Source organism: Schistosoma mansoni, chromosome 1 (genome assembly GCF_000237925.1).
Source record: "Schistosoma mansoni strain Puerto Rico chromosome 1, complete genome".
NCBI lineage: Eukaryota > Metazoa > Platyhelminthes > Trematoda > Strigeidida > Schistosomatidae > Schistosoma > Schistosoma mansoni.
In genome coordinates, this window is record NC_031495.1 from 38,560,333 (window position 1) to 38,588,274 (window position 27,942).

The 27,942-nt window shown below is 36.1% G+C and overlaps 1 protein-coding gene across 1 annotated transcript in view; it reads left to right on the plus strand.

Annotated features, from left to right (window-relative positions):
- Smp_125270 (dual specificity kinase) overlaps positions 1-27,942 on the plus strand; it is a gene marked incomplete at its 3' end in the record, with an annotated part of 43,036 nt that overhangs the window by 12,143 nt on the left and 2,951 nt on the right. Inside the window, exons 3-9 of the mRNA XM_018794336.1 lie at positions 2,959-3,094; positions 3,188-3,487; positions 7,428-7,726; positions 15,245-15,413; positions 22,649-22,967; positions 26,339-26,453; positions 27,306-27,917. Of these exons, the coding sequence (XP_018648759.1) occupies positions 2,959-3,094; positions 3,188-3,487; positions 7,428-7,726; positions 15,245-15,413; positions 22,649-22,967; positions 26,339-26,453; positions 27,306-27,917 (1,950 nt within the window). The remainder of the gene's footprint in view (positions 1-2,958; positions 3,095-3,187; positions 3,488-7,427; positions 7,727-15,244; positions 15,414-22,648; positions 22,968-26,338; positions 26,454-27,305; positions 27,918-27,942) is intronic.

The following is a 27,942-nucleotide window of genomic DNA, read 5'->3' on the forward strand; positions in this document are numbered from 1 at the left end:
TTGTTCATGGGATCAAATTAATTTACAAAGGGGCACTAGATGCATATATGCCACACAATAACAATAAGAATGTGAAGAGATAGAGAATGTAAGGTATGTATAAAAAAAGGGGAACAATGACGAACAGAAATCATTGTATGATAGTGAATTGATAATAATAATAATAATAATAATAATAATAACAATAATAATAATAATGGTACAAGCCTTCAAATGCCTTGATGCAGAGGAGTGTAGGAAGAGTCCACTCTCCCTCTCGAATTGCTTTCACATGACCACGAGTATACAGCCACCGCCACGGAAGTCCTACTCACTGCCTTCTCGCACAACGAGTGTTGTTTACGAAATTGAGAGGACGAAAAGCGAATGTCCGGCGCTTTAACCGGGTTGGTGGACACGGAGGGTTCACCTAGGGGAGTTAGGAACCTTTGATTCCAAACCAATGGTGCACATGGGATCCAGTATCCTGAGGGAACAAATGGCGTATGAACAAATTGTTGGTCACCGACTACCATGGGACTGCATCTCCTCACGATGCTCCACAACCTTCTGGATCAGACCTTTAGGTCATAGGCTCCGGGTGTGGCCCTCTAAGAAAACCACCTGCTTCGGTCTAGGCACCTGGGCAGTATCACAGCCCACATACAAATAAAATGAAATGACAATAATTACTGAAAATACAGTTCATGCTACAATTAAAATTCAGACAAATCACATCCATTTGATAACATTCATTTTTATTTTTTTATATACCACGTCACTTATCTAATCTCCTTTATTCCCACTTTGTGTATCCTTATTTTCCAACTTTGCTGGCGTTGGTGTCGCATTAAGCGCTTGAGCTGAGGCAGCACTAATCGACTGGATCCCCATTAATAGTCAGTTATGTACTGTTAGATTAGAAAGTCCCATCAAAATAAGAAGAGATCGGTGTGACAAGCGATGTCTTCTCGTCATCTCCGTCTATGCTCTGAGAGATCGCAACCTGGATGTGATTGAGGATGAGTTTTACGACCAGTTAACAGTTCTTCTACAGAAAGTGTGTTCGACGGGTATTGTAGTACTACTAGTCGGAGACTTTAGTGCTCAGGTCGGGCGTCTAGGCAGAGAAGAGAGTCGTTTAGTTGGTCGATGGGAACTTGTTGGTCGCAGGTCAGATAAGGAGGACCGTCCATTACAACCGTGCGCAGACCACAACCTGTTTTTCTGACTAGCACTAACCACCGGCACAGTCATCTCCGATGTGCCACCTGGCGCCCTTCCTGTGCATCTCAAGCCTGGACTCAGATTGATAACATGGCGATCAGCTACCACTGGTGTGGTTGTGTACAAGACTGCTACTCCTTTCAGAGTACCTATCTGGACTTTGATCATACCCTTGTTTGCGCTAACCTTACCTTACTTTTCAGTGGCCAACGAATTCATCGTTCTAAACGGATTGATGTCAGTGAATTGATTGGAGCTTCTCTTGCAACTAAGTATCAAACCGAGCTAGGTTCAAAGCTAGCTAACATCCCACTGAAAAGCATAGATGAGCATTGGTTGCAATTGCATGATGCCATGAAAATAGCGAGTACAGTTGCTTGTGGCTTCTTGAACTGTCCCGCTTATAAGCTTTGGGTTTCTTCAGGCTCCTTACAACTCATCAAAGACCTTGGAAACGGACACATATATGCATCGTCTTAGTTTATCACACTATCAGAACATTTAAAGATTGCCATGATTAAAACAAGAAACGTCGAATTTATGGTAGTTTATTATTACCATTATTATTATTATTATTCTTACTGGCACTAACAAATTAAACGTACAAGATTTATTTACTTAAACACTTAAACATCAGTACGAGGAGGCACCGAATGTATATGCGCTACACTTCGCCATTCTATTTGTGTGAGGGCTGTGATACTGCTCGTGTGCCCAAACCAAAGGAGGTGCTTTTCGTAGGGGATTACTTTTTTAACCTTTGACCTAGATGTCTAATCAAGAGGATAGTGGAGCAACTTTAGAAGATGCAATCCCAAGTTAGTCGGTGACCAACAATAGGTTCATGTGTCATATGTTCCCTCAGGTTCCTAGAACCCACGTACAATATTGGTTTGATATCATGGTTCTGCAACCCACCTAGATACGTCCTGCATATCCACCAACCCGGTTTAAACCCCTACCAGAAATTCGCTTTTTGTCTTCTGAATTTCGTAAACAACACTCCGATCGAGAGAAAGCGGTGAGTAGGAATTCCCCGTCAGGAGCTGTATGCCCATGGCCATGTGAGAACATTTCGAGAAAAAGAGCGAACTCTCCCCACGTTTGGCCGTATCGGTGTCTTTGGGGCTCACAGAATGTATTTCAAAAAGGTGAGATGAAGTGTTTGAAACCTAACCGTGAACAAATCTTACTGCTGTGACCAGTTTTGACTCATAATACCTAAAACTTCCAACCATAGATCATGATTATTTCATGAACCTCATCCTGAATGTCTCTATCTCGCTATAAAGTTCATTCCAGTAGTCAATTATTTCAATAACATGTTCTATATTTTGATCTGACCTCTCCTAGCTCTTATCCAACCTCTAATGTCATAATATTTTACTAATTCAATCAATTATTTTAAAGTACTTTCGTATTGTAAAACTATTAAAAATGTGTTTGTTTGCTTACATTTTTTCAGTCCTATTTGAGAAAAGTTTTTTTTTTGTAAACCTAGAATTATGGAGAGAAATTTTGCGCTGATTTTTTTGTGATGTCTAATATGTAATTTTTTTTTATTGGACATTTGACATTCTCATAATTTACGAAATCCTTAAATATACGGATTTCTCAAAACTTGTTTGAGTGTAACATGAAGAACAGTTTCTGAGAAAAAGAATTAAAGTTCTGTATGTGATTACTTGACTGTTAAAAGTTAGCACAAATCCACCTCACTAAGCAATTTTGCTTATCTTTTCTTTCTTTTAGGTATACTACCGAAAGAAACGTCGTATTAGGGAACAAATTAGCGAGGATAGTATTCAAAAAAGAGATCGTAAAGGTTCTGTTACTTTTGGTAATGGTGGCGGACCGGCTCCTTCATGTCAAAATGGATCTACAGGAAGTTTAACAGGAGTTAATGTTGCAACTGTAGCGAATACAGCCGCATTAACATGTCACTATCATCATTATCATCATCACCATCATCATTGTGTAGCACCACAATCTACATTATCATCACAAATTCCTATGGTACCTCCACATCGATGTGGTATTGGTTGTAATAATAATAACAATCTTGTCACAGGATCTATTTGTTGTACATCATCTTCAGATTTACAAACACGATCATCTGGAGTCAATGGCATTATCCAGTCACGACATCAAGGACCCTCTATAGTTCAAATAAAACATCATCACCATCCAACTGTTCTCCATCCTAATCAACATTCTATTTCCAAAGATCTAACTACTTCACATCTCTCTCACCATTCTCAACAACATATCTACGATCAAGGTAAATTATCGCTTCAAGTATTAGATGTTAGAAATGTGAATTTTATTAGTGAACTAGATTTCCTATATATAATTTTCCTTATCTATCTATAGTATAAACGCCTGACTTTCAGTTAAATAGATTAAGAATTTTCATGTACTTATCTAGTTAGTACTTTCAACTTCACAATTACAATGAGTCATAGCATTGTAAGTGTACTTATACAGTTTGAATGAGTTGTTTCGTCATTTGTTTCTGTATTTCAGTCTCTTCTGCTTTCTTTATTGTCTACCAAGATAGAGTAGTTCCTTCCAAATGAAATACGCTACACTATCACAGAATATATCGTCTAGTGTTCTTTATCAACAGGAATTTCCCCAGGGATTTTGTTTAGTGATATAACATCATAGTATCTAGAATCTAGTATTTTATTTGTATCAACGAGGACTGACTAGTTCGTAGAATAGTTGATTAGGTCTACGTTGCAGTACTTTTCAGTTGGTACGTACCCTAATGTATATGCTGTCATTTTTGTGATACAGTATTTATAGGAAGTTAACTCATCCACCAGGCACATGAGTTTGAGCGCTAACGATGCTCGCCCGGCTGTCCAGACAGGAGTGAAGCGGGGTTCAAACCTAGGACTTAATAGCTGAAAGTTAAACGGTTTAACAGCATTTTCATTGCTCCACTGATATACAATGCCCATAAAGTTAACGGATATTTGCACCATTCTAAAAAGAGCTGCTTAGTTTCATTTCGCTATTCTCTCGATGATACAAGATAATTTATAACAAAAATATTATAGGCGCCTACATTCATTTGGTAAATATGATGTTATCAGTTTAAAACTTCTCTTCATCGTAGGTTAGATATCCCTTATTATTGCTCGACTGCTACTACTGCTAGTAGTAGTAGGAGGAGTACATCAGTCACATTACATATAGACAGGCTAATACAAAAACGTAAAACCCGTAAAATAACGTTAATTAAAACAGACAGCGTTTCAAATAACTTATAATGTAAGTAGAAATCTGTCGAAGACAGTGAGCTTCCGTTTTCTTAACATTGCTGAAGTTTTATGCTATACATCTGAATAAACTAGAACTGTGAAGACAAAATAAACTTATCTAGCTCCTTCCACTACCATGGTTTTAATTTCCTTTTTCATTTAAGGACCATCAACTTCCCTCCTATTCCTTTATTTATTAACCTTTCATATTCGATCGACTTATTTGTGTTTCCATACACTTCCTGATCACAGTTCATCTCAACTTCAACCTTTCTTTCACAATGATTAGTGTTTATCTATCTTGATGACTATTGAATGTCATGACGGTCCCATCTTCCAGTTTCTTAATAAGTGTTTGAAAGATCCAAAGTATCCTTGGAAAGAGTCCAGAGGGGTCGCGAAGACATCTAGAAGAGTCACGCGTCACATTTATGATTGGATGATTACCTATCTTGCTACCATGTTGAGTGTGGTTCCAGAAGCACATCTGAAATACTGTAAATACCCTCGATTTTCTGTACATGAACTAACCTCGAAATAAAGTATTCGTTTCACACTTCACACATTTTCTCTCATGTTCCGGTTGTCGTGTAGATTTTTTGTTTAACTTCATTATAGACCTGTTGCTGGAAATAACACTCTCGTCGACTGAATTTTCGTGAATTGATCTCCTACCAGGGGGACCACTAAGCGACTTAGAATACGCAGATGACATAGTCCTGTTTGGTGAAGACGCTGACAAAATGAAGAGTGTTCTGTTAGAACTGAGTAATAATGCCAGGATGTTTGGGATGCGTTTCTCCCCATCCAAATGTAAATTGTTACTCCAGGAATGACCTGCGTCAACACCTGAACTAAGGATAGGGAGTGAAGTAGTCGAACGCGTCGACAACTTCATTTATCTTGGAAGTCTGATCAGTCCTAATGGGTTGGTGTCTGACGAAATCTCAGCACGGATTCAAAAAGCTCGTTTGGCTTTTGCCAACTTACGTCACCTATGGCGAAGACGAGATATCCGTCTATCAATTAAGGGACGAGTATACTGCGCATCAGTTCGTTCTGTTCTACTTTACGGCTGTGAAACATGGCCATTAAGAGTAGGAGATACTCGTAGGTTACTAGTATTTGACCACAGATGCCTTAGAAATATTACTCGCATCTGCTGGGATAACCGGGTAAGTAATAGTGAGGTTAGACGCAGGGTATTAGGGAATGATGGTAAATCAGTTGATGAGGTCATGAATCTTCATCGACTGAGATAGTTGGGCCACGTGTTACGCATGCCTGAATACCGATTACCACGACGCTCTATGATGACTAGTGTAGGGGATGGTGGAAGAGAGTTAGGGACGGCCAAACCAAAACATGGCATCAGTCATTGAAGTCACTAACTTCTAGTCTGAGCCATGTTGGCAGATGCAGACTACCTGGTTGGGGTCCACGTGACTATCGTAACCAATGGTTGGAGACTCTAGGTGACATGGCTCAGAATCGATCACAATGGCGTAGGTGTATACACTCTTTATCTTCCCTTAAACCTTGAGATTAAAATTGCCTCATAACTTTCTTCCTTCCTATACTATATCTTTATATACAACCTTTCTTTATATACTACCAACACTAAATTAATTACTTTTATGAATCCGGTGTTGATCTTGTTGTGCTAACGAGGTATGGCAACTTGGACCGATGCATATATGTGCCTGGTCCTACGTTGTAGTTGACTGACTGACTGACTGTCGTGTAGATTTAGCCTGAGGTTATTAGAAGAGTTTAGGAAACTGATTGAATAGTTTACTTAGATTTATCCATAACAACATTTTTTGTGTTTACCTCTCTGTCACTATGTTTAACGAATCTATTATCATTGTTATTATTATCACTGATCATTTTCGAATGTGAATATATCTTTGCGTCTGTAACTTTTAAAAATAGTGAATTCCCTGAGAAAAAACTTCAGTAAGGGGTTGTGGAGATTGTTGAACTTCATTGAAATCATGAACTGATCTATGTTAGACTAACATTGGAAACCTAGAAACATTAGACGACGGTTTTGTCCTAGCATGGAACCCCTCACTATTGGATGCCGCATCAGTTGTTTAGAGGTTAAGCGTTCGGGTGCATAATCGAATGTCCTTATTATGAGATCGTAAATGCGCACTGTTGTAGAGTCCCATATTAAGACGAAATAACTATCCAGTGTTTCTAGGTTTTCAACGGTAGTCTTACTTAGATAGGTTCATGATTTCAATGAAAAAGGAACTCTTCACCAAATCAATCTTATTTTTATATCTGGAATAATTTTAACATTTTACTTAGTATCAGTAGCATAAATTGTCTTGGATAATTATCGATTGATCTCACTACTGTGCTACTTACATATCAAATGTAATCATTTATCTATCCATAATGTTGTAGTTATCCAATCTCTTAACACATTTGTACTTAGTAATTTATTAACAGTCGTTTCCTTACCTAAAGTTAGACCATGCATTTACCTGTACCGTCCATTCTAAATAGATCATGTTGTTTTAATTGTTTTTAGTGTGAGGTAATTTTCTGAGTTTTTTATTTGGTCTGGTAGAAAGTAATTGACTAAGTAGTTTTTAAGGTATTTATTAAAATCGGTTAGCATCGAGAATACATATGTAAGTTATAATGAGATGACTAAGACATGTATTATGTATGTCTAATCACCGTCTACCTCAATCTGTGATGCTTACTAGGACGGATGTAAATACGTACCAGTTTCTACGTTATAACTGACTGATTGACTTTATGATGCAAATCATATTCTCTTCGTTGTCTAATGTACTTTTCTCTTTATTCTTATCAATGCTAAATATTTGTCAAGATTTTTTTAGTCCTTTTTTCAACTTAATCGTAAAAAAATCTGACTGTTTCATTTTCATATTTCTATTACGTTTTTTTGTATGTGTATATGAACAGGTTCATCATTTCCTTCTTGTAATCCACCTAAATCCTATCCATCGACTAATTTGAATATTGTTACCACTGCTTCTGGATTTCGTACTGGACTCACATTAACTTCAACAAGTGTTGGGACTGGTCCATCTATATACTCCTGTCAAATTCAATCAAATTCTGTTTGTCAATCAGCATCAGCATCATCGTCTGTATATCCATCACATCCTCATCATCCTCATCATGGACTTGTACGTATTGGTGATATCTGGTATAATCGGTATAAAATTCTAGCCTTAATTGGTAAAGGTACATTTGGTCAAGTAAGTCTTTACAATTTACATTTCGTTAATTTATGTACATTAAAAGATATCATGATAAAAATATGATATAGGGAAGAGCCAATCAGAAGCAAGAATACAACTTGTAGGTTTTTTGCGCGAAATTCAAATATCACTTATTATATAAATTGTAGAAACACTTTTGTATATTATTCAACAAAACGTTTAAAATGATGACAAAAATTACTTTCAGTTACCATAGATTGGAAATAATAATGTTAAATGCAAACAATGTTTAGTTATCTATTCTCTGAAGAAGTGGCTTTCACTGAGTCTTAACCTGGTGGTGATATATTTTATGGACAAACTAATCAGAAGCACATCTTGGATTATTTTCGCATGAAATTCATTTATCTATACGGCTATATTGAAGAGGAAATTAGGAAAAGACCCTGCAGATGGGTAGGATACGTATTGCGGAAATCACTAAACTATATCACGAGGCAAACCCTAGTTTGGTATCCTAAAGGAAAATAGGCAAACCAAAACATTCATTGCCTCGTCAATTTGAGGCAGACATCAAAAGAACGAATAGCACGTGTCAACGACCGGAAAGGGAGAGTTGGTTAAAGAATCTCGATCGGGGGCCTATGCTCCCACAAGAGGTAACAGTAGTAAGTGAGTACATGATATGGCTACAGTGAGCACTTTTGAATGACAGTTAGTGGTAAAAAGAGCCACTAACCTTAATTAAGAACATTGTGATAGTGCAGGGAACTCTTTGAAATCAATCAAGGTTTAAGTAAACTGCATTGTTTATAACGATGACAACGAATTTATACGTAGTTTTCTCTCAGTTACTGGTAGATTAATTTATAGACGTGGAAGCTCTGGACGGCCGTTTCATCCTATTGGGGGACTCCTCAGCAGTGCACATCCACGACCTCTCCTCGCAAGATCCAAACCCAGGACCTATCTGTGTCGCACCAGAGCACGGCCGTCCAGTGCTTCCAGGTTTTCCCTGATGATCTAGCTTCAATCGACTCACGCTTTCAACTATGAAAATACTAAATCTCCACCAAAAAACCCCTTCTAATTTATAGACGACTTAAACAGATCCATTGAATATGTGAAAATCTGTCTACACTTTATAATCTAATTATTTTCTTTTCCATAAATTATCCATTTAATAAAAAACTGTCTTCTAATTGGCTAAATACTAACTGGTTAAAAATAAGTCGCGGTTATTTTAAGCTCCTCTTTGTCCTATACTCTTCCCGTTATTTACATCCAACCAACGGTACAACTTATTGATACATGTATGCATATCTCTTTTTTTTCTATATCGTGCAAAATTACCTAATTATACTTATTTTTACCTAAATTTACTGTGTGCTTATTTGTTTTGTTTTTTTTTTTGAAATTTTGATGCTTGTGTGTTGGTATCGAGTTCCTTGTGATACTTTCTATATTATACGGTACATATGGGTATACGTACATACATATATGTACTCCATATTATATTGATCGACATGATAGATAGACAGATACGATGGTGAAAATCGTAGCATTAGCAATACCAGTGGTAGTGCGGTCGGTTGTAACGTTAAAAGTAGTATTCGTAGTAATAATAGTAGTAGTAGTTTTAGTCGGAATTGTAATATAGTAACAATAGTTGTAAAAAAAATAATAGTACATATATGGCCGTAAACATGATGAATCATTTTGATAAATCACTGTGCCGGGTTTGTGTCCGTGTTTGTATAAATTTTCAAGTCGGCTAGTTGAACTGTAAGTTGGTTAATATTGTGTGAGCTAATCATGATGTATGTATGTATGTATGTTCTCTGTGATATCACCACCCGTCACCACACACACACATACACCTGTGTATGTCATGCTTCATAGTGTTGTCGTAGTTACGATTTACAAGTGTACACGCAGACATACATACATACATAGGTAGTAAGTGCAAAGACACATACAACATACATACACATTTTGGACATATACAATGTTTATGTCTAACTGTCTGTATGACCGTCTGGCTGTATGCGACTTGTGTTGCTATGATATTTTTCTCACTCTATTACTTCGTACATACATAATATATATTTTATGTAATCGATGCTCTTTTGGGTTTCACAACTCTACTTACGTACACACACATACATGCATACATAGATTGATATCTGTACACACTCAAGTGCCGCTTTTAACCGACTTTATTATACTTTGGTTTAATTTCAGATAAATTGGTGCTTTACTTCATCCTCATTGTGTTGTTCTGATTAATTACGGTGATTTTGTTTTCGCTCTCTCTCTGTCTTGCCCTTTTTCCCCCATGTTTTTCCATGTTCTTCGTGAGCATTAAACATGTCACACGTTGTGAATTTCACCATGTTCCTTTAAATAGTGTGTTAATGTATACCATTTGTAATGGAATATAATCAATGCCACTTTAGTTAGTGTTAAATATTCAAGAATTGTCTATTTGTTCTCTATATTGATAATAAATGTCAATAAGTATCTGATTTTCAGACTAGTGAGATTTTTTTCTAAGAAAAAAATAACCATGTTTAATTCGTTTAATTCACTTAAATAAATAAAATTCTAATCACTATGAGAGGCTTGTGAAAATTGTTGAATTGTGTATAGTTTATGTCACAGACTGATATTAGTTAGGTCACCATTGGAGACCAGGAAGTGTTGGACAGCTGTTTTGTCCTCATATGGGATTCCTCAGCAATGCACATCTACTACTTCTTCGGTGGTCGAGACGAAAACTTATAAGTCTTATCGTAAGCAGCGCTTAAAGTCTAGGCCAATGAGTCTACATTTCTAACTTTAATCAATTCGCGATACTGCGCAACTTTCACATTTGATATGAATAAACTCCACCGATCAAGATTTCTCACTAGAACTCTGGGAATTAGTTCTCTAAATTAGTCATTAGTGAGCATACCCTTTAAAATTACTAAATACTTATTAACAGGCTGTATGTAATATATTTCGTTATGATGTTGTCAGTTCATTTATTTTAATAATTTACTTTATAATTGTCTTTCAACATTCCTAGATCCAGTAGTATTCATATTTCATAAATGTTATTTCTATTATTTCTTTTTTCGCATGATCTACTAGTCAGATTTGTTTATTTATTTATTTAAACACAAATATTGGTACAAGGAGTCAGCAAACACATATGCGCTACACAAATCTCATTTGATTTGTGTGAGGACTGTGATACTGCCCAGGTGCCCAGACCGAAACAGGTGGCTTTCTTAGGGAGCCACACCCGGAGCCTCTGACCTGAAGGTCTAATCCACAAGGCAGTGGGGCATCGTGAGGCATCGTAGCCGGTGACCAACGATTGATTCATACGCCATTTGTTCCCTCAGGATACTGGAGTCAGCCCATGTGCACCATTGGTTTGGAATGAGGGTTTTCCAACTTCCCTAGTTGGACTTTTCGTGTTCACTAATCCGGTTAAAGCTCCTGCCAGACATTCGCTTTTCGTCCTCTCAATTTCGTAAACAACAGTAATGCTGTGAGAAGACAGTGAGTAGGACTTCCCTGGTGGTGGCTGTATACGCGTAACCGTATGAGAGCATTTCGAGAGAGAGAGAGAGTGTGTGGACTCTCCTCACTCTCGACCGTACCAGGGCATTTGGGGGCTATCCTCTATCCTCTTGTCATTGTTCATTAAATATGTAATATCTAACGTTTTCGAACATTTTTTCCTTCATTTAGTGTCCTAAACATAAAACCATAATATTCACCGGGAATTTCATTTCAATAATCTAAAATAGTCTTCTTTGAACACACCAGTCCATCACACTTCTAATTGCTGAATGAAAAAGACAAATAAAGTGAACATTAAATCTTTAGATGAAATCCTCGGTGAAAATTATGTATTTATGCTTAGCACTTAATTACTAAATGCTCTAAAATAATGCTTGATACTGCACACCTACTGGACATTTTAAGACTTATGAACTACAAATTTATGGACATGTATCCTATCTTTAAATGAACTACAAATTACTTGTATTAGGTTTTGTGGAGATTATAGAATTTCTGTAGATTTTTTATTTATTTAGAATACTATTGAAAACTCAGAAATACTAGACTGTTGTTTTATCGTAATTCGCAACATAAGACTTATGAAAATTCTAGTCTCCACAGAATCATATACTGATAATAATCATATGACCAACTTCTAGATCCAATTCTTGGAGTCCTAGTGAGAATCCGTACCCAATCAGTGGAGTCCAATTAAATAGGATGTAAGATAGTTATCCCCTTCAGGTAATAGAAGATGGTCGCTCAACATTGTGAATTGATGTTAGACACTACCAAAGCTGGATATCGACCTAGTGGTCTAAAGATTAGGCGTAAGAGCGCGAAACCAAAGGTCCTGGGTTCACTTCTCAGATACGAGATCGTGGATGTTCACTGCAGTGAAGTCCCATGCTAGGACGGTACGAGTGTCCATTGTTTCCACTCTAGTCTAGCTAAGACTTGTTCCTGATTTAAAATCTACGAACTATTTGTTTTGTCTAAGACGCTAATTGCTATCACTCTCTAAGTAAGCCAATCGAAATTCCATTTATAATTTTTCTACCCTGCATATTCTATTTCGTCTGTAACTTAACATCCCTCGCCTTTCCTAGTGATATGTGCCAGCCGACACGAATAAATTTGAGTTAACATAAACTTAACTCTTATTGGTCCACTGATTAGTAATCTTTTCTTCCAAGTCTGAGAAAAAAAACAGAAGTCAAACTTTTATTATTATATTTCAACCATTTAATATATTTATCCCAAACACATTAACTTACATGAACTATCGAACCGCAACGCAAATTAGGAAACCATTCTTTTCATACAGCCATTCCATAAATGACAGAACGAAGTGAACATTACATTGATAATTATCAATAGTTGAGGTATAATGAAACATATAACAATAGTTAACATTTTCTTTAAAAGCTTACAATAAAGGTGTTTTGTCTGAAGACCCGTTGATCAATATCATGTGACAAATCACCAATCAGAATCCTAATTCTAATTTGGTCTATTATCTACTCTATAGCTTAGTGTCTCTGGCTTAGTCATTATACACCTAACCAGCACTATCTACCTTGAGTCGATGCAGCTAGGTTCTTACAGGTTTATTATTCACAAGCCTCTCTCCATGCCCTATATTGAGTCTAGAAGTCAGCAACCAGCCTTTTCTACATTTTTATTTCAAACTGACGGTTTTTTGTATACAGGGTCTCACCACACCGTGAGATGAAATATAACAACCAGACACGAGCAAGCCAAAAAGGGCTACGGTTATGAAAAACCGTAAATAATAGATTAGCAACAAATTATGACCGTTAGTTTATGGGCTAACGAAAAGCTTATGACAAGAGAAATATATAAACGTAGTAATCCAGTCACTATGTAATTATACAACTAAATTATGATTAATAATAATTTGGAAAATTACTTCAAATCTACGATATTCGTTCCGTTAAAAAAAGGGGAATATAGAAACAATAATACTGTTAACTACTGTACAATAAAAATATAAATAGTAGTAATAATTCAGGATTTAGTCCCCTGTATTGTTGTTTGTATACACTGATCAATATCAGCAATCGGTATTCGGGCTGTAATTTTCTGTTTCTCGCGTCCATTCTTTCATTTATAGCCTAGTATCCTGGACTTGATTAATTACACTTATGACCCGCACAGTTAGCTTTGAGAGGGCACAGTTTGGGCACCCTTCTCATTCTTTTCCCTTGAGTCCAAGAGATAATTTAACAACCAGGTTTTATAATACTCAATTCAATCATGACTAAAAGCTCACAATAATCTAGAGTGAAATCCTAACCACACATCAACATTATTAAGAAATGACAATAACGGCATAACTACATCATAAATGAAAGAGAACCAAGTACTAGGTCTTTAATAAATGAACAGTAACTTAAGTAAACTGTAGGATACAACAACAGTTTATGCATTACGAGAAAGCTTACAAAAATAAAGACAATAACTTCAGAAAGAAGAGACAATTCCGAATTTTCTAAATAATCATCCTTTTTTTTAACTCCAAGAGCTACAGTTTGCCTTAATATTTGCTTTACCGAAACTATTTTTGTTTTTTTTTTGTTCTATGCATAGTTCGTTTATACTGACAGAAATTCAGCCTTATTGTTATATACTAAGTTATTTATATAAGTTATAAATTGAACAGGTTCATACTGGTTAGTTTCATGTACATAAACTCTGTTTTTTATACAATTTCAAGATGATAATGTCATGCGGTCGTCTTTTTTTTCGTGAATCAATTCAGCAACTTATAATTTTATCTTAGTTTTTCCCTGATAGTAAGGATTTAATGAATAATGGACAGTAGATTAGAAGGATGACACAAGATAACTTATCCATTCTTAGTTGCTTTAACACATCAAGGTAATAAGTTTGAATCTGTAAGAGTTATTTTCTTCAATATGAAAAATACACATTGGTTAATGGTGTATATGTTACCTAAAATGTTACGTCATTGGCTAGCATGGGCGCCTAAAATAATGTTAGGTAGTGAAGTAGTTGAACTGCTTCACCTATCTTGACTCTCATCAATCCTGGTGGTCTGGTGTCTGAAGAAATATCTGCTCGGATTTATAAAACTCGGTTGCGCTTTGCTAACTCTCATAACTCGTGACGTAGGCGAGATATCCGTTTACTGACAGAAGGACAAGTCTACCGCGCAGCATTTCTTTCTGTTATAATTTATGTGTGTGAGATGGCCATTAAAAGTAAAGGACATTCGTAGGTTACTAGTATTCAGTTTTAGGTGTCTCCGGAGCACCAATTGCGTACCTTGAGACCACATATTAAGCAATGCCTGGGTTAGGAATAGAGTACAAGGCAGGGATGGCAAACCGACTGGTGAGGTAGTAAAACTTTACCAACTGAGGAGGTTGAAACATGTGTTACGTATGCCCAACCACCGATTTCCTCAACGGGCTATGTTACGTGGTGTTGTATTTAGCTAGAAGAAGGCTAAAGATGGCAAACCAAAACATAGCATCAGGTCATGAAGTCACTGACAATCGGATTTAACCATGTTAATAGGTATAGACTACCTGGTTAGCATCCGCATGTTTATCGTAACCAATGGTTAGACCTTGAATGATATGACTCAATCGTTTGGAATGGCACAGGTGCATCCATTCTTGGTCTTCCCCCATATCGTACGCTTTTGAATTCCTTATGATTTTTTTAAATTTTGCTAACTTATGTTTTCCTTTCGAGTTCTATCTTCGATTCCCTAATCTTTTCTATTATCATTGATACTGTTTCTACCTCCACTATTCTGGGATTTGATCTTTTAATTTCATCCCTCTGTGCTAATCGGGTAGGACAACATGAACCAATGTACATACGTACCAGTTTCTAAGTTGTGACTAACTAATTGATTGTAATACAATCTGAATCAATGAAAATTAATCAAAATTGTTTCTAATAAATGTTATACTTTTTTTTCTACCATACACATAGGTTGTTCGTGCTTTCGATGAATTAACTGGAGAAGAAGTTGCTATTAAAGTGATTAAAAATAAACGTTCTTTTGTACAACAAGCTGAAGTTGAAATTAAATTACTACGTGAAATGTCTATATTTCAAGCGAATGAACAATTAGCTACAGATGTTGGAGCTAATTACATTGGTAAATTATTATTGAATTAAAATTTCGTCAGAGTTCCCAGATTATCTTTCTTTATATTTAATTTCGTCTTAGATGTCCTCTGAGGACTTATACTTTTTTCCATTTCATTTTTAAGAGGGATTGATCATCCTTACTAATGAGAAGACTGTGCAGCATTGCTCTCTCTACGGTTATGAATCCATGATCTATACATAGAGATATGCGTATACTAAAGATTTTTGATCATATGCGTCTTCGAAGCATTACTTGTGTAACATGAAACGACTGAGTAGTGAGGAATTTCAAGGTCAGGCAAAGATTTCAAATTAGTGTATGAGGCAGTGAATATTCATTGACTATGATGTGGTTAAAACGTATCATATTTAAACCTAACCACTGTCTACCTTAATGGCCGGTGCTTGCTTGTGTAAAAATAGGTTGGGAAGAAAGCTACTCCCGACCAAACTAAGAATTAACATCAATTAGTGAAGTCATCAACTACTAATCTAAACCGTGTTGGTACGTACAGACTGGATAGTTGAGGTGTTCGTACAACAATCATGATCAGTGGTTGAAAATGTTCAGTAACATGACTTATAATTAGTCACCCTTTATTTTCCTCTAGATCTTCAGTTCTAGTATACATTCAGGCATCATACGTTTCCACTTTGTCTTTTTAAACTATATTCGCAGTGTTTAGTTTTTTTTAATTTTTGATACTGTATTATTCCGATATCATTTTGTTTTATAATATGACGATGTGCTTCAACGATTTTTGTCCTAAACTCTATATTGTTTATGACTGATTAAATTCTAAAAATAAAAGTAATTAGGAGATTTGGTAAAAAGAAATTTAAAGCTTCTAATTTTTATTTGTTCGCGCTCGCGCGCGAGACCGATAGGTCCCGGGTTCGTATTTTGCGAGGCGAGATCGTGGATGCGCACTGCAGAGGAGTCCCATAATAGGACGAAACGGCCGTCCAGTGCTTCCAGGTTTTCCATGGTGATATAGCTTCAATGGACTCATGATCTCAACTATTGAAATTAATATTTTTTTGTTTAAAACAATTACTAAATGGACTTTACACTGATAATAATATTATTTCTATTATGCACACTGCTGAAAATTCAGGTTAGGACGATACAATTTACTTTGTGTTGAGTCCTGTTTACTCGACCTTGTTACTTCTATTGCTTTAGTATTCCTTGAATAGTGTATACTCGTCCTTTAATTGATGGACTGATATCTTGCTTCCGACGTAGGTGACGTAAGTTGGCAAACGCCATGCCAGCTTTCTTCTGGAGGTACCTGTAAAGGAAATTGATTAGGGGTGGTCTTAGTGACCTGAGAGCGTGACCGCTGTGTTTAAGGGACAACTGCTTGATGTCGGTCACACACGACCTTATTGTGAGTACTTTTCGTGTTAGCTCCGTACTTATTGACACCACCGGATAAGGCGAGGTGTGCATTTTTCCGGGTTGATCTTTTTTAACCCCACCCTTCCTTGTGGGAAATTAGCATTGCTGTTATGCTGGTCGTCTGAAAGAAACACTTTAATATTGTCACACCTCTGTACAATCAGCATTATGACTTCACTCTCGGACCTTGAATTTACTGCTTTTAGTCCTACCGCCCTTCAGCCGACCTGCCTGGTTTGGTAGGACCTTGAGGAACAATTGTCGCTGTCAATATAGCCTAATTTGGTTCATCACGATATGCTCGCATCTGCTGGGATAACCGGGTAAGTAATAGTGAGGTTAGATGCAGGGTATTAGGGAATGATGGTAAATCAGTTGATGAGGTCATGAATCTTCATCAACTGAGATAGTTGGGCCACGTGTTACGTATGCCTGAACACCGATTACCACGACGCGCAATGTTGACTAGTGTAGGGGATGGTTGGAAGAGAGTTAGGGGCGGCCAAACCAAAACATGGCATCAGTCCACAAAGTCGCTAACTTCTAGTCTGAGCCATGTTGACAGATGCAGACTACCTGGTTGGGGTCCACGTGACTATCGTAACCAATGGTTGGAGACTCTAGGTGACATGGCTCAGAATCGATCACAATGGCGTCGGTGTATACACTCTTTATCTTCCCTTAAACCTTGAGATTAAAATTGCCTCATAACTTTCTTCCTTCCTATACTATATCTTTATATACAACCTTTCTTTATATACTACCAACACTAAATTAATTACTTTTATGAATCCGGTGTTCATCTTGTTGTGCTAACGAGGTATGGCAACTTGGACCGATGCATATATGTGCCTGATCCTACGTTGTAGTTGACTGACTGACTGACTGCAACACGATCACCAAGTCGGGGTAGCAGCAACAGTCATATCATCTTCTTATATGCAATGTTTTTCTTTATATATTGCTACCATTAAAGTAACTGCTTCTATGAATTTAGTGTTCATCTTATGCTAATGAGGTATGTCAAATTGGATCGATGGATATATATGCCTGGTCCCACGTTGTAGATGAGTGACTGACTATATATCGGCCCGCGATGAAATACGAAAGTGATTTTCCAACTTATACAAGTTGTATAAATTTCTTAAGCTCTTTTTCTTTACACAAACTGATCTGAATTAGCCGAAAAACATTCCAGAAAATAATTACACTAGCCTTAAGTTTTACTACTGATTGCATTTTATGCGTTTAAATTTATTAATATCTGCCTGCAATGATGATATTAGTTTAGTACATCCCAACGTTACCACAGGAAAAACGTACTAAAAGCAATAATTACACGCTAATATCTACTCAGTACTCGCTCACTGAATGAATGAGTCAAAAAATACCAGATACTACACACTTATTAAGCATAGATAAACAGATCGGTAACCTAATTCATTAAAAGAATGTTAATAGCTGACCGCGATAATTGAAAATTTATGTTTACATACTACTTTTTGTTAGTGTATAGTTTACTTGGATTCTTCTTGTGTTTAAGTCTACTACATTTCTATTTAACTTTGTCCTAGTCATTCTTTTAGAGGTAACACTCTCATCGTCTGACTTATCAGGTATCGATCTTCTAGGTATTTCCTTTATTGGCTTAGCATAAGCAGATGATATAGTTCTGTTTATGTTGAAAAATCTGACATAATATACGGTTTTCTAACTGTCTTGTGTGAGAATTCAAGCATATTTCTCTCCCTCTAAATCCAAAATGCTGCTTCAGGGCTGGTCTACGTCAACGTCTCAACTAATGATAGACGATGATGTAGCTGAGTTTTATTTATTTATTTAAACACTTAAATATTGGTACAAAGGGGCACCAGATACATATGCGCTACACAAATCTCATTTGATTTGTGTGAGGGCTGTGATACTGCCCTGGTGCCCAGACCAAAACAAGTAGTTTTCTTAGGGGGCCACACCCGGAGCCTTTGACGTAAAGATCTGATCCACAAGGTTGTGGAGCATCGTGAGGAGATGCAGTCCCATGGTAGCCGGTGACCAACAATTGGTTCATACGCCGTTTGTTCCCTCAAGGTTCTGGAGCCCATGTGCTCCATTGGTTTGGAATGAGGGTTTCCCAACTCCCCTAGGTGAACCCTCCGTGTCCACTAACCCGGTTAAAGCGCCAGACATTCACTTTTCGTCCTCTCGATTCCGTAAAAAACACTCTGATTGAGAGGAGGCAGTGAGTAGGACTTCTCTGGCAGAGGCTATATACGCGTGGCTATGTGAGAGCATTTGGAGAGGGAGAGCGGACTCTCTCCACTCTCGGCCGTACCAGGGTATTTGGGGGGCTGAGTGTGTCGATCGCTTTTTCATATGAGGATAGGCCAAGTTTGGAGCGAAATTGCCCTAGTAAACGCATTGTAAAACCGATCTTTATGGCCAGTCCGATTTGATGACGGTTTCGATGATGGCTCAGACTAGCGTAAATCAGTCCGTCTTTTACTATGCGCCACTGATCTTTAATGGTGAACGCTTTCTATCAGTTCAGGTGTTAAAACTATTGTTTAAAAAACCGTATATTCAATGCATATATTACTCAGTGTCTCCAAACACTCACTGATCTCGGTTATTAGGTGAACCCCAACCACATAGTCTGCTCCTCTTCTAGCTTTTTTCGAACCCACTTCTACACCAGACAACATCATTTGCTGAGGCAAGCGATGATTAGGCATACTGTATGTCCTAACCTCTGATTTGCTATTATACCTAATACCCTACTCTCAACCTCTGGCGATTCCACTTACGATACTCGATCAATGATCCGATGGTATTTATGTTTGAATACTAGTATAATGACTTACAAATTATTCTCTATTTTAAAACACCATATCTCACATCTGCATTTCATGTATTGTTTGTATATATATATATATATATATATATATATATATATACTGTGTCTATCATTTCTTATCATCAAACTGAACACATGTAATGACAGTTGAATTATCACCATCTATGATATACATATGTATATCGATTCTATGTTCTACCTTATTTGTCAATTAATAACTGTATTGTTGTTAACGTCGTTACCTTCTATTTTCATTCAATTATTTCTTTTCATTATCTCATCATTATTTTCTTGACAATCTATGCGAAAATAATTGTTTTTTCAAGAAGAAAAAGAGAAAAAACCGACATGGATTACACACTGATAGTGTTAATTTGATTAGATTATTGTTGTTGAATGTCTTTTAGTGATGAATAGGTTCCACATAATTTTGCCAAAATCATCTATTGCATTATCTATCAGCTGATGATGATATTCACTTTGTGTGTGTGTGTGTGTAGGTGTCTATACGTCATATTATTTTAAATAGAGCATTTAGTTTATATATATACATGTGTGTAGAATAATTTTATACAAGTGAAATCGAAATCATGTATCATATTATGAAGATGATCCTTATTATGATTATTATTGGTTATATATTAATAGATTGAATAATTGGATCATACTTAGAATGAAGCTTTGTGTGTGTGTGTGTGTTAATTTTGATTCAACAATGTAATAACTGGTAGATTTCTAACATTTTATGCTTATTTGTCATTCTTACTATCTATTGAATAATGGATTGATATATAGAATTATTCATTTAAGCAAAGTCTACATTAAATTCACTTAGTATTAGTTGTTTGAATCTTCTCATTGATGTTTAGGACTGCAACTGCTGGTCAGTCTCTTATTGACATATGTGCATACTGTGTGTATTGCCTCGATATAGACTTATTTCACAAGCATTGTAAGCAAAGATGAATAGTGGCTAGCAGCGGTGGAATCCAGGATACGTGTTTGAAGTGAAAGGTACTGAGTTCGAGTCCCAGAGTGAACATCAACAAATCTGAGATGCAGGTACATTCAACTGACGAATCCCGAATGGGACGAAACGCGCGTCCTGGATTCCACTTCTAGCCACTATCCATCTTTACTAACAAAGTCGACATTAGTTGTGTGTTTTTATAAATTATAATCTGTCTTATTATTCTAATGTCCAACAAGTCTAGATTATTTGTTGAATCTACTTTTTGTACATAAATTTTAGTCTCTTATGTTGATCTGTGTGAAATCAATCCCAATAATATATTTATAGAAATTTGTAAGGATTGTTAAATTCTTTACTTTACATCATGAACTGATCTTTACCAGGCAAACAATGAAAATAAAAAAAAAACATTAGGAAGTTTTTTTCGTACTAACATGAAACTTCTAAGTAGTGCACATTAAAACTATTATTAGGGATCGAAACCGTAACTAATGGAATTTAATCATATCTTGTGTGAGGCAGTTACTGATAATAATGGTATTTGCAATATCACTGACTGATTAAAGTCAAACTATTGGGGCCTAGCTCATTAGTTTAAAAGTTAATCGCTCACTGCATGACCTGAAAGTTCTGCAATCGATATCTAGTGAAAAGTCATCTATCCGCACAATTGAGGAGTTCTATACTACGACGAAACAGCTCCCCAGTACTTCCTGGTTTTCAATATTTTTTTTTCTAACAAAACTCAGTTTATTATGTAAGCTTCAGTATTTCAATAATATCCGAAATCAATACAACTCAGCAAATGCTTATTCCTGCATTATTGAATATTTCATGTAGAGATTCCATTACGAAACTTTGTTGTTAAGAAGAATCAATTATTTAATCTCAAGTGTTTTTGTACTAGACCTCTAACGGTATTAATATCTGTTCTTAATATCTTATTGCGTAACACTATAATTATCATTATTCAACCTATTTATTGTATATACGTCATCATAACCACCTTCAACTGAGTATAATATTAATTTCATTTCATAGTGTTCTAGCTTAGATCGACTCGTGAATTAAACTGTTAAAATACTACAATCTCCACAAATCTCCATACTGTGATGTCGGCTACTTATATTCACATAAGTAGTGTATGGTGATGGTAAGACATAGAATGTATTTTGGCAGAAGACCGATAAGGAAAGAACAGAAATGAAACGCAATCGGTAGGAAAATGCATAAACAATGAAATTGTAGAAGGTGGACTGATATTTACAGAAGCAATAGTGAAGATTGAGGCAATTGATTGTTATTTTGCAAATTATCTGTGTACTGTATGGTTATCTGAATTTAGTGAGATAGTCTGTAATTTGTGACTAAATACATTCAATTGTCCCCAGTCTTGTCCTTGTACATTACAATACCAATGATATTCAGAAATGATCTAAATTATTATCTTGTGGCCGAGTGGATGCCTTGCTAACGTATAACGTGATAAGACTGCGAATTATCGATTGGAACAGTGACACATGAAAACCGTACGAGCAGTCTAGAGTGCGTATCGATCCTGCTTCTGCCTAGCCCAGCCAGTTAAGTCCAGAACACCAATAACAGCCTCGGCAATACGAATCATTATTCTCAAACATACTAAGTTTATATACCAAACAAACAGACCACATTGTACCATAAAATAGAAAATAACATTTGTACAATATTTAACCAAAAGTGGCTGTGAATAGGTAGAGCAGTAATTAATAGACTGAGTATAACTCAAGAATGGTAAATCGTATAATAATAGTCTAAGGGTCAAAATAAAGCTTATAATAAAGATAACATGGATATGAGTAGTTTAATTATTTAGCAAATATAGGATAAAAATTATATGCATAATATGAGTGCATAAATGGATCCCAAAGTTACCATTCACTATTGTTATGAGGGCATAACACTTTTTTGTGTATACAATGTTTTACTACTTATATTTTCATTTTTTTTTTCTTTTTTTTATTTATTTAATAGTTAATTTAAAAGGACATTTCAGTTACCATGGTCATTTATGTTTAGTATTTGAATTACTCTCATATAATTTATATGATTTACTTGGTAATACAAATTATCGTGGTGTATCATTAAATTTAACAAGAAAATTTGCTCAACAATTATGTGCTGCATTAGTATTTCTATCTAGACCAGATGTACAAGTAATACATTGTGATTTAAAACCGGAAAATATCTTGTTAGTTAATCCAAAACGTTCAGCAATTAAAGTCATTGATTTTGGTAGTTCATGTCATGTACATGAAAAAGTATATCAATATATTCAATCAAGATTTTATCGGTAAGTTAGTTATGTGTATTTCATTGTTAATTATGTAATATTGAATTTTTTTTATCTTTAATATTATCAGTAATGGGGGTTGTGAAGATTGTTGATTTTGACAGATCAGTATTTGACTATCATTGAAAACTTGGAAACATTGGACGGTCGTTTCGTCCTAGTATGAGATTCCTCGTCATCAATGCATATCCACGATTGCACTCGGGGAATCGAACCCAACACGTTTTTTTTAATGACGCGTGATCACTTAACCTTTAGACAACTAAGACGACGGCGTTAATGTTGAATAAGCAACAAATTGGAAAATTAAATGTCCTCTTTCTCTTTCAAATATCCAGGCTATCTACAGTCTTTTATGAACAAGAAGAAGTAGTGTCTTTCTTGTTAACGTTTGCGATTAATTCGTTGTTTCTTTACGTCCTTTGGCTATCATTACTATTGATTTACTACAAAGTATTTATTTTGCTGACTAACAATTATATTACAACTGCAAATTAAATTCTACTACACTACCAATCAGTTCTCGTAGTAGAGGCAACAGATATAAATGCGCCGCACAAATCTCATTTGACCTGTGTGAGGGCTGTGATACTGTCCAGGTTCCCAAACTGAAGCAGGTGGTTTCCTGAGGGGACAACACCCCGAGCCTTTGACTTAAAGGTCTGATCCACAAGGCAGTGAAGCATCGTGAGGAGATGCAGTCCCATGGTAGCCGGTGACCAATGATTGATTCATACTCCGTTTGTTCCCTCAGGATACTAGAGACCATGTTCACCATTGGTTTGGAATGAGGGTTTTCCAACTCCCCTTGGTGGACTTTCCGTGTTCACCAACCTGGTTAAAGCTCCTTCCGGACATTCGCTTTTCGTCCTCTCAATTTCGTAAACAACACCCGTTGTGCGAGAAGGCAGTGAGTAGGACTTCCCTGGCGGTGGCTGTATACTCGTGGCCATAGTTTTCAAGGGTGTTAGTCCTAGAATACTCAGGCTAATCTTTTTATTACGCAATATAACACTTTTTTTAAAGTTTACAAAGGAAAAGAGGACGAGTAAGCTCGACTCATTAGATTATGACTATAAGTAATTGAAGTCGAAGTGTTTAAACTTTTTTTTTAACCGTTTTTCATATTCTTTTGTCTATTTCTTTCTCTGTATTAGCGAACATATATATTTATGAAAAAATATAAACTATTTCGCGAAAAAAAAAGTTTCTCAGTGATATAATTATTAGGAAAACACATGTCTAAGAGGTCATTAAGGATTTGGAAGCACTTGACAATTGTTTGGTCCTAGTATAGGAATTGTCTGTCTGCATCCTCGAGCTTGACTCTAGGGATGGAACCCCAGGACCTTTGATCTCGCACGCGGATTATTTTATTTCTATTTATTTAAACACATAAACATTGGCCATTCGATTTGTTTGAGGGCTGAGATGCTGCCGGGGGCTACGATCCGAGCCTTTGACCTGAAGGTCTAATCCACAAGGCAGTGGAGCAACGTAAGGAGATGCAGTCCCATGGTAGCAGGCGAACAACGATTAGTTCATACGCCATTCTCTCTCTTAGGATCCTGGAGCTCATGTGTACCACTGGTTTGGAATGAGGGTTTTATAACTCCCCTAAGCGGATCCTCCGTATCTATCACGCGTATACTTAACTCTTAAACCACCCAATCGGCATTCAGTAGTGTACAGGTCTAATTTCAAAAAATTCACTCTTAATCAAGCTTTAATATACAGCAATGTTTATATGCATGTGCGAAAAAATCAAACCAATTAGTTCAATTTATTCGTCAATAATCACATTGAGAAACGATAACGTAAGTAGTACGAATTGACGCTAAGATGACAGGCATACTGGTAGTGACAAAAATAAAGACATTGAATAAATATTTTAATAAAGAAAGCAGTTCAAACCTGGGATAATAAGCACTAGATTATTACTACTACGTAGTAAGTTCAGACAATCTGTGCAAGTATATTGATACAAAATAGAGTGAAGAAAAACAAACAAACAAGGGATTTTAAAGAATCAAATCTTTTTTTATTTTAATCAAATCAAAGAAAAGGCCAGTTGTTCTTAGCATATAAGACTAGGGTTGTGGGCTCAAATCCCTACTGTTTTAGTTGTATGTAGGAAAAGAAGCCGAATCATGTTGGGAAAAAATGCGAAGGTATGTGACTGATGATTTTGAATATTTTAGTCGTATTTGACACCTGACTGCTGTCGACAAAATGTGGTAAAATAGTTACATATCTTTGACTGACTTTTTTCAAATCACATAGGGAGATCTGCACTCATGTGTTGGTTAAGTCGCCTGGTGTTATCCTCAAAATAGCTTCCTCCACAGAAGCAGCCGAATTAATAGATATAAAGCAGAGGCAGAATTATCCTTTGTTTCAGTAAACATCTGTAGTCCACTAGACAATGGCAAGTTAAGATCAGTTGTATGGAAAGTATTTCCAACCCTCTCCCTCCTCAGTGAATACCTCCTTAATTTGTACATCATTCGAAACAACTTGTTTGACCGGATGGATGATCTTGAAATATTGATTATGGTGGAACAACTTGACTTAGAATTTATGAGGTACAACTACCATACTCATTTTTTGACATTCAATCGGAGTAATGTTTGGAGGTGTGTTTTGGAAGAGCTTACTTTTGTGCAATAGACTTAAACTATTCCAGAAGAGCTAGTAAACTCATTGATACACGCATCAGCGTCTTCATGGAAAGTTTTCCTACACATTGTCTGATATCGCTGTTTTGAATTTAAGCTTGTTTCGATAAATTTGGGGGAGAACAGTTATTATTGATAAATATCTTTCGGACATTACATATCCCGCTGTAAATAGTATCGGTACGAATTCGTCTGACTCACGATTATAGAAAGTGTAGATCAAATTTATGTATGCACCCGCTTATGTGAGAAATTATAGGGATCGTGATCTACTGCTCATCACTGGGTTATTCAGAAATGAGTGTTCCGTAGTTTTAACAAAGGGTATAGGGTAAATGTTGTACACAGAGATTGTTGTGCATTTAGTTTAGACAAACGATATGCAATCAAATAATTTATTCAAAGATTTGAAACTCACTCTATAGAGACTTAATTTCGAATAGCTACGTAATATAGTCATCATTTCTTCTTGTTATTTTTAGCACCATCGCGCGTTTTCTTTCACTGAAACATTACCATTATTATCATATATCACTCAGTTGTACTTTTCCTTTCATTTATAATGTATAACGAAAAGAAATTACGAGAACAACGAGTCTTTTTTCTATTTACTAGTATTACTGATTATTATGTCCACATCCCGTTTCTATTGCTTACTTCTCAAAAATCATGTCTTCTCTTTTCCATATTAAGCTCTCCAGAAGTATTGTTCAATTTAGACTATGGTTTGGGCATTGATATGTGGTCACTTGGCTGTATTTTAGTCGAAATGCACACTGGCGAACCATTATTTTGCGGAGCGAATGAGGTTTGTTCGTTATATACTGTTATTATCATTCTCTTTCGTTATTTATTATATCTATCTCTATGTCTAAGATTACCTTGTATTGATAAGTCAACATCTTATGCTAAATAATCGTCAGTAGAGATAATCACTTTGTATAATGGACTCAATTGTGTGGGACCTCTTTCATAGTTATTACTCATTCTATCTGCATGTCTTAGTGGTGGGGACTGGAGACAGTTTCCTCTCCTCGAAATACTCTCATACAACGATGTACTTACAACCTCTACCATATAAGCTCTACTCACTATCTTCATATGGTTAGATTGTCTTTTCGAAAATGAGGCAATGAAAAGTGAGCATCAGGTAGTAAAACTGAGGGGTGGACATGTTTGTTGAACTATCTTCAAAAGTGACCCTTATTAGTCCTATGCATTTCACTCACTTTGAAACTGATTGTTACAGGGTTTTTTTTCTCCACATCACATTAATGCATAACCTTTTTGCATATATAATCACATAGGCATAGCTGTAAGAAAACCGTGCCTTAATATTGTTCAATAGAATTGTTATTCGCAAAAAAATCAAACAGAATAATGTTTTCGTCTTCAGTGACTTTTTTAGTATTATTCAATGTACATTCAAATATATGAATAGATTTTAAACGCTTTTATACATAACAATTTGACTGTCATTTATAGTCGGTGTATATTTTGAAGGTAAGGTCGCCTGAATAATAGTTTCATTATCTGGATGATGATGACGGTTTCTATTTTAAACTTGAGGTGGAGTGTGTTTAGCTGTTAGTATTATTACTCCTCTCCCTTCCCACTTGAATTGGTTCATTAGTTTTTTTTACTGTATTTTACTCTTCAGCTTGAACAACTACTCCAAATTATCGAAGTGCTTGGTTTCCCACCGGTGTATATGATTGAAGCTAGTCCTAAATTATCAAACTTTTTTGAATGCATACCGGTGAATTTGAATTCTACTTCAACAATAACAACAACAACAAACGTAATCAGTACTTCTACCACTGATGGTGGTGCTGACTTTACTGCCAATAATACTAATATTAATCCGGCCTTGAACGCTACTGTTATCAATACAACGACACCATCGACAACTACATATGGTACATTAACAACTACAATTAAGACAAACACAATAGCTGGAGATAATACGGCAGCAGCAACAACAACAACAGCCGCTGTTTTATCTTCATCAAAAAATACTACTGCTGCCATTAGTAGTAGTAGTTCGGCCTGTGGTGCTGATTGTATTAATTCTTGCTCCAATAGTAATACAAATGTAAAAAATCCAGTCAACCCTGGTGTTACAAATAACTGTGATAGTAATAATAATAACAACTCGAATACGTCAAACAATATAGCTGATAAATTGAATTCAGGCGTATTATTATCAACATCTGGGACTGTATTTTACAAACCGAAACGTGTATGGACTAAACAAGAGTGTACTTACGAGGTGAGTAGATTTTTTTAACAAAGAA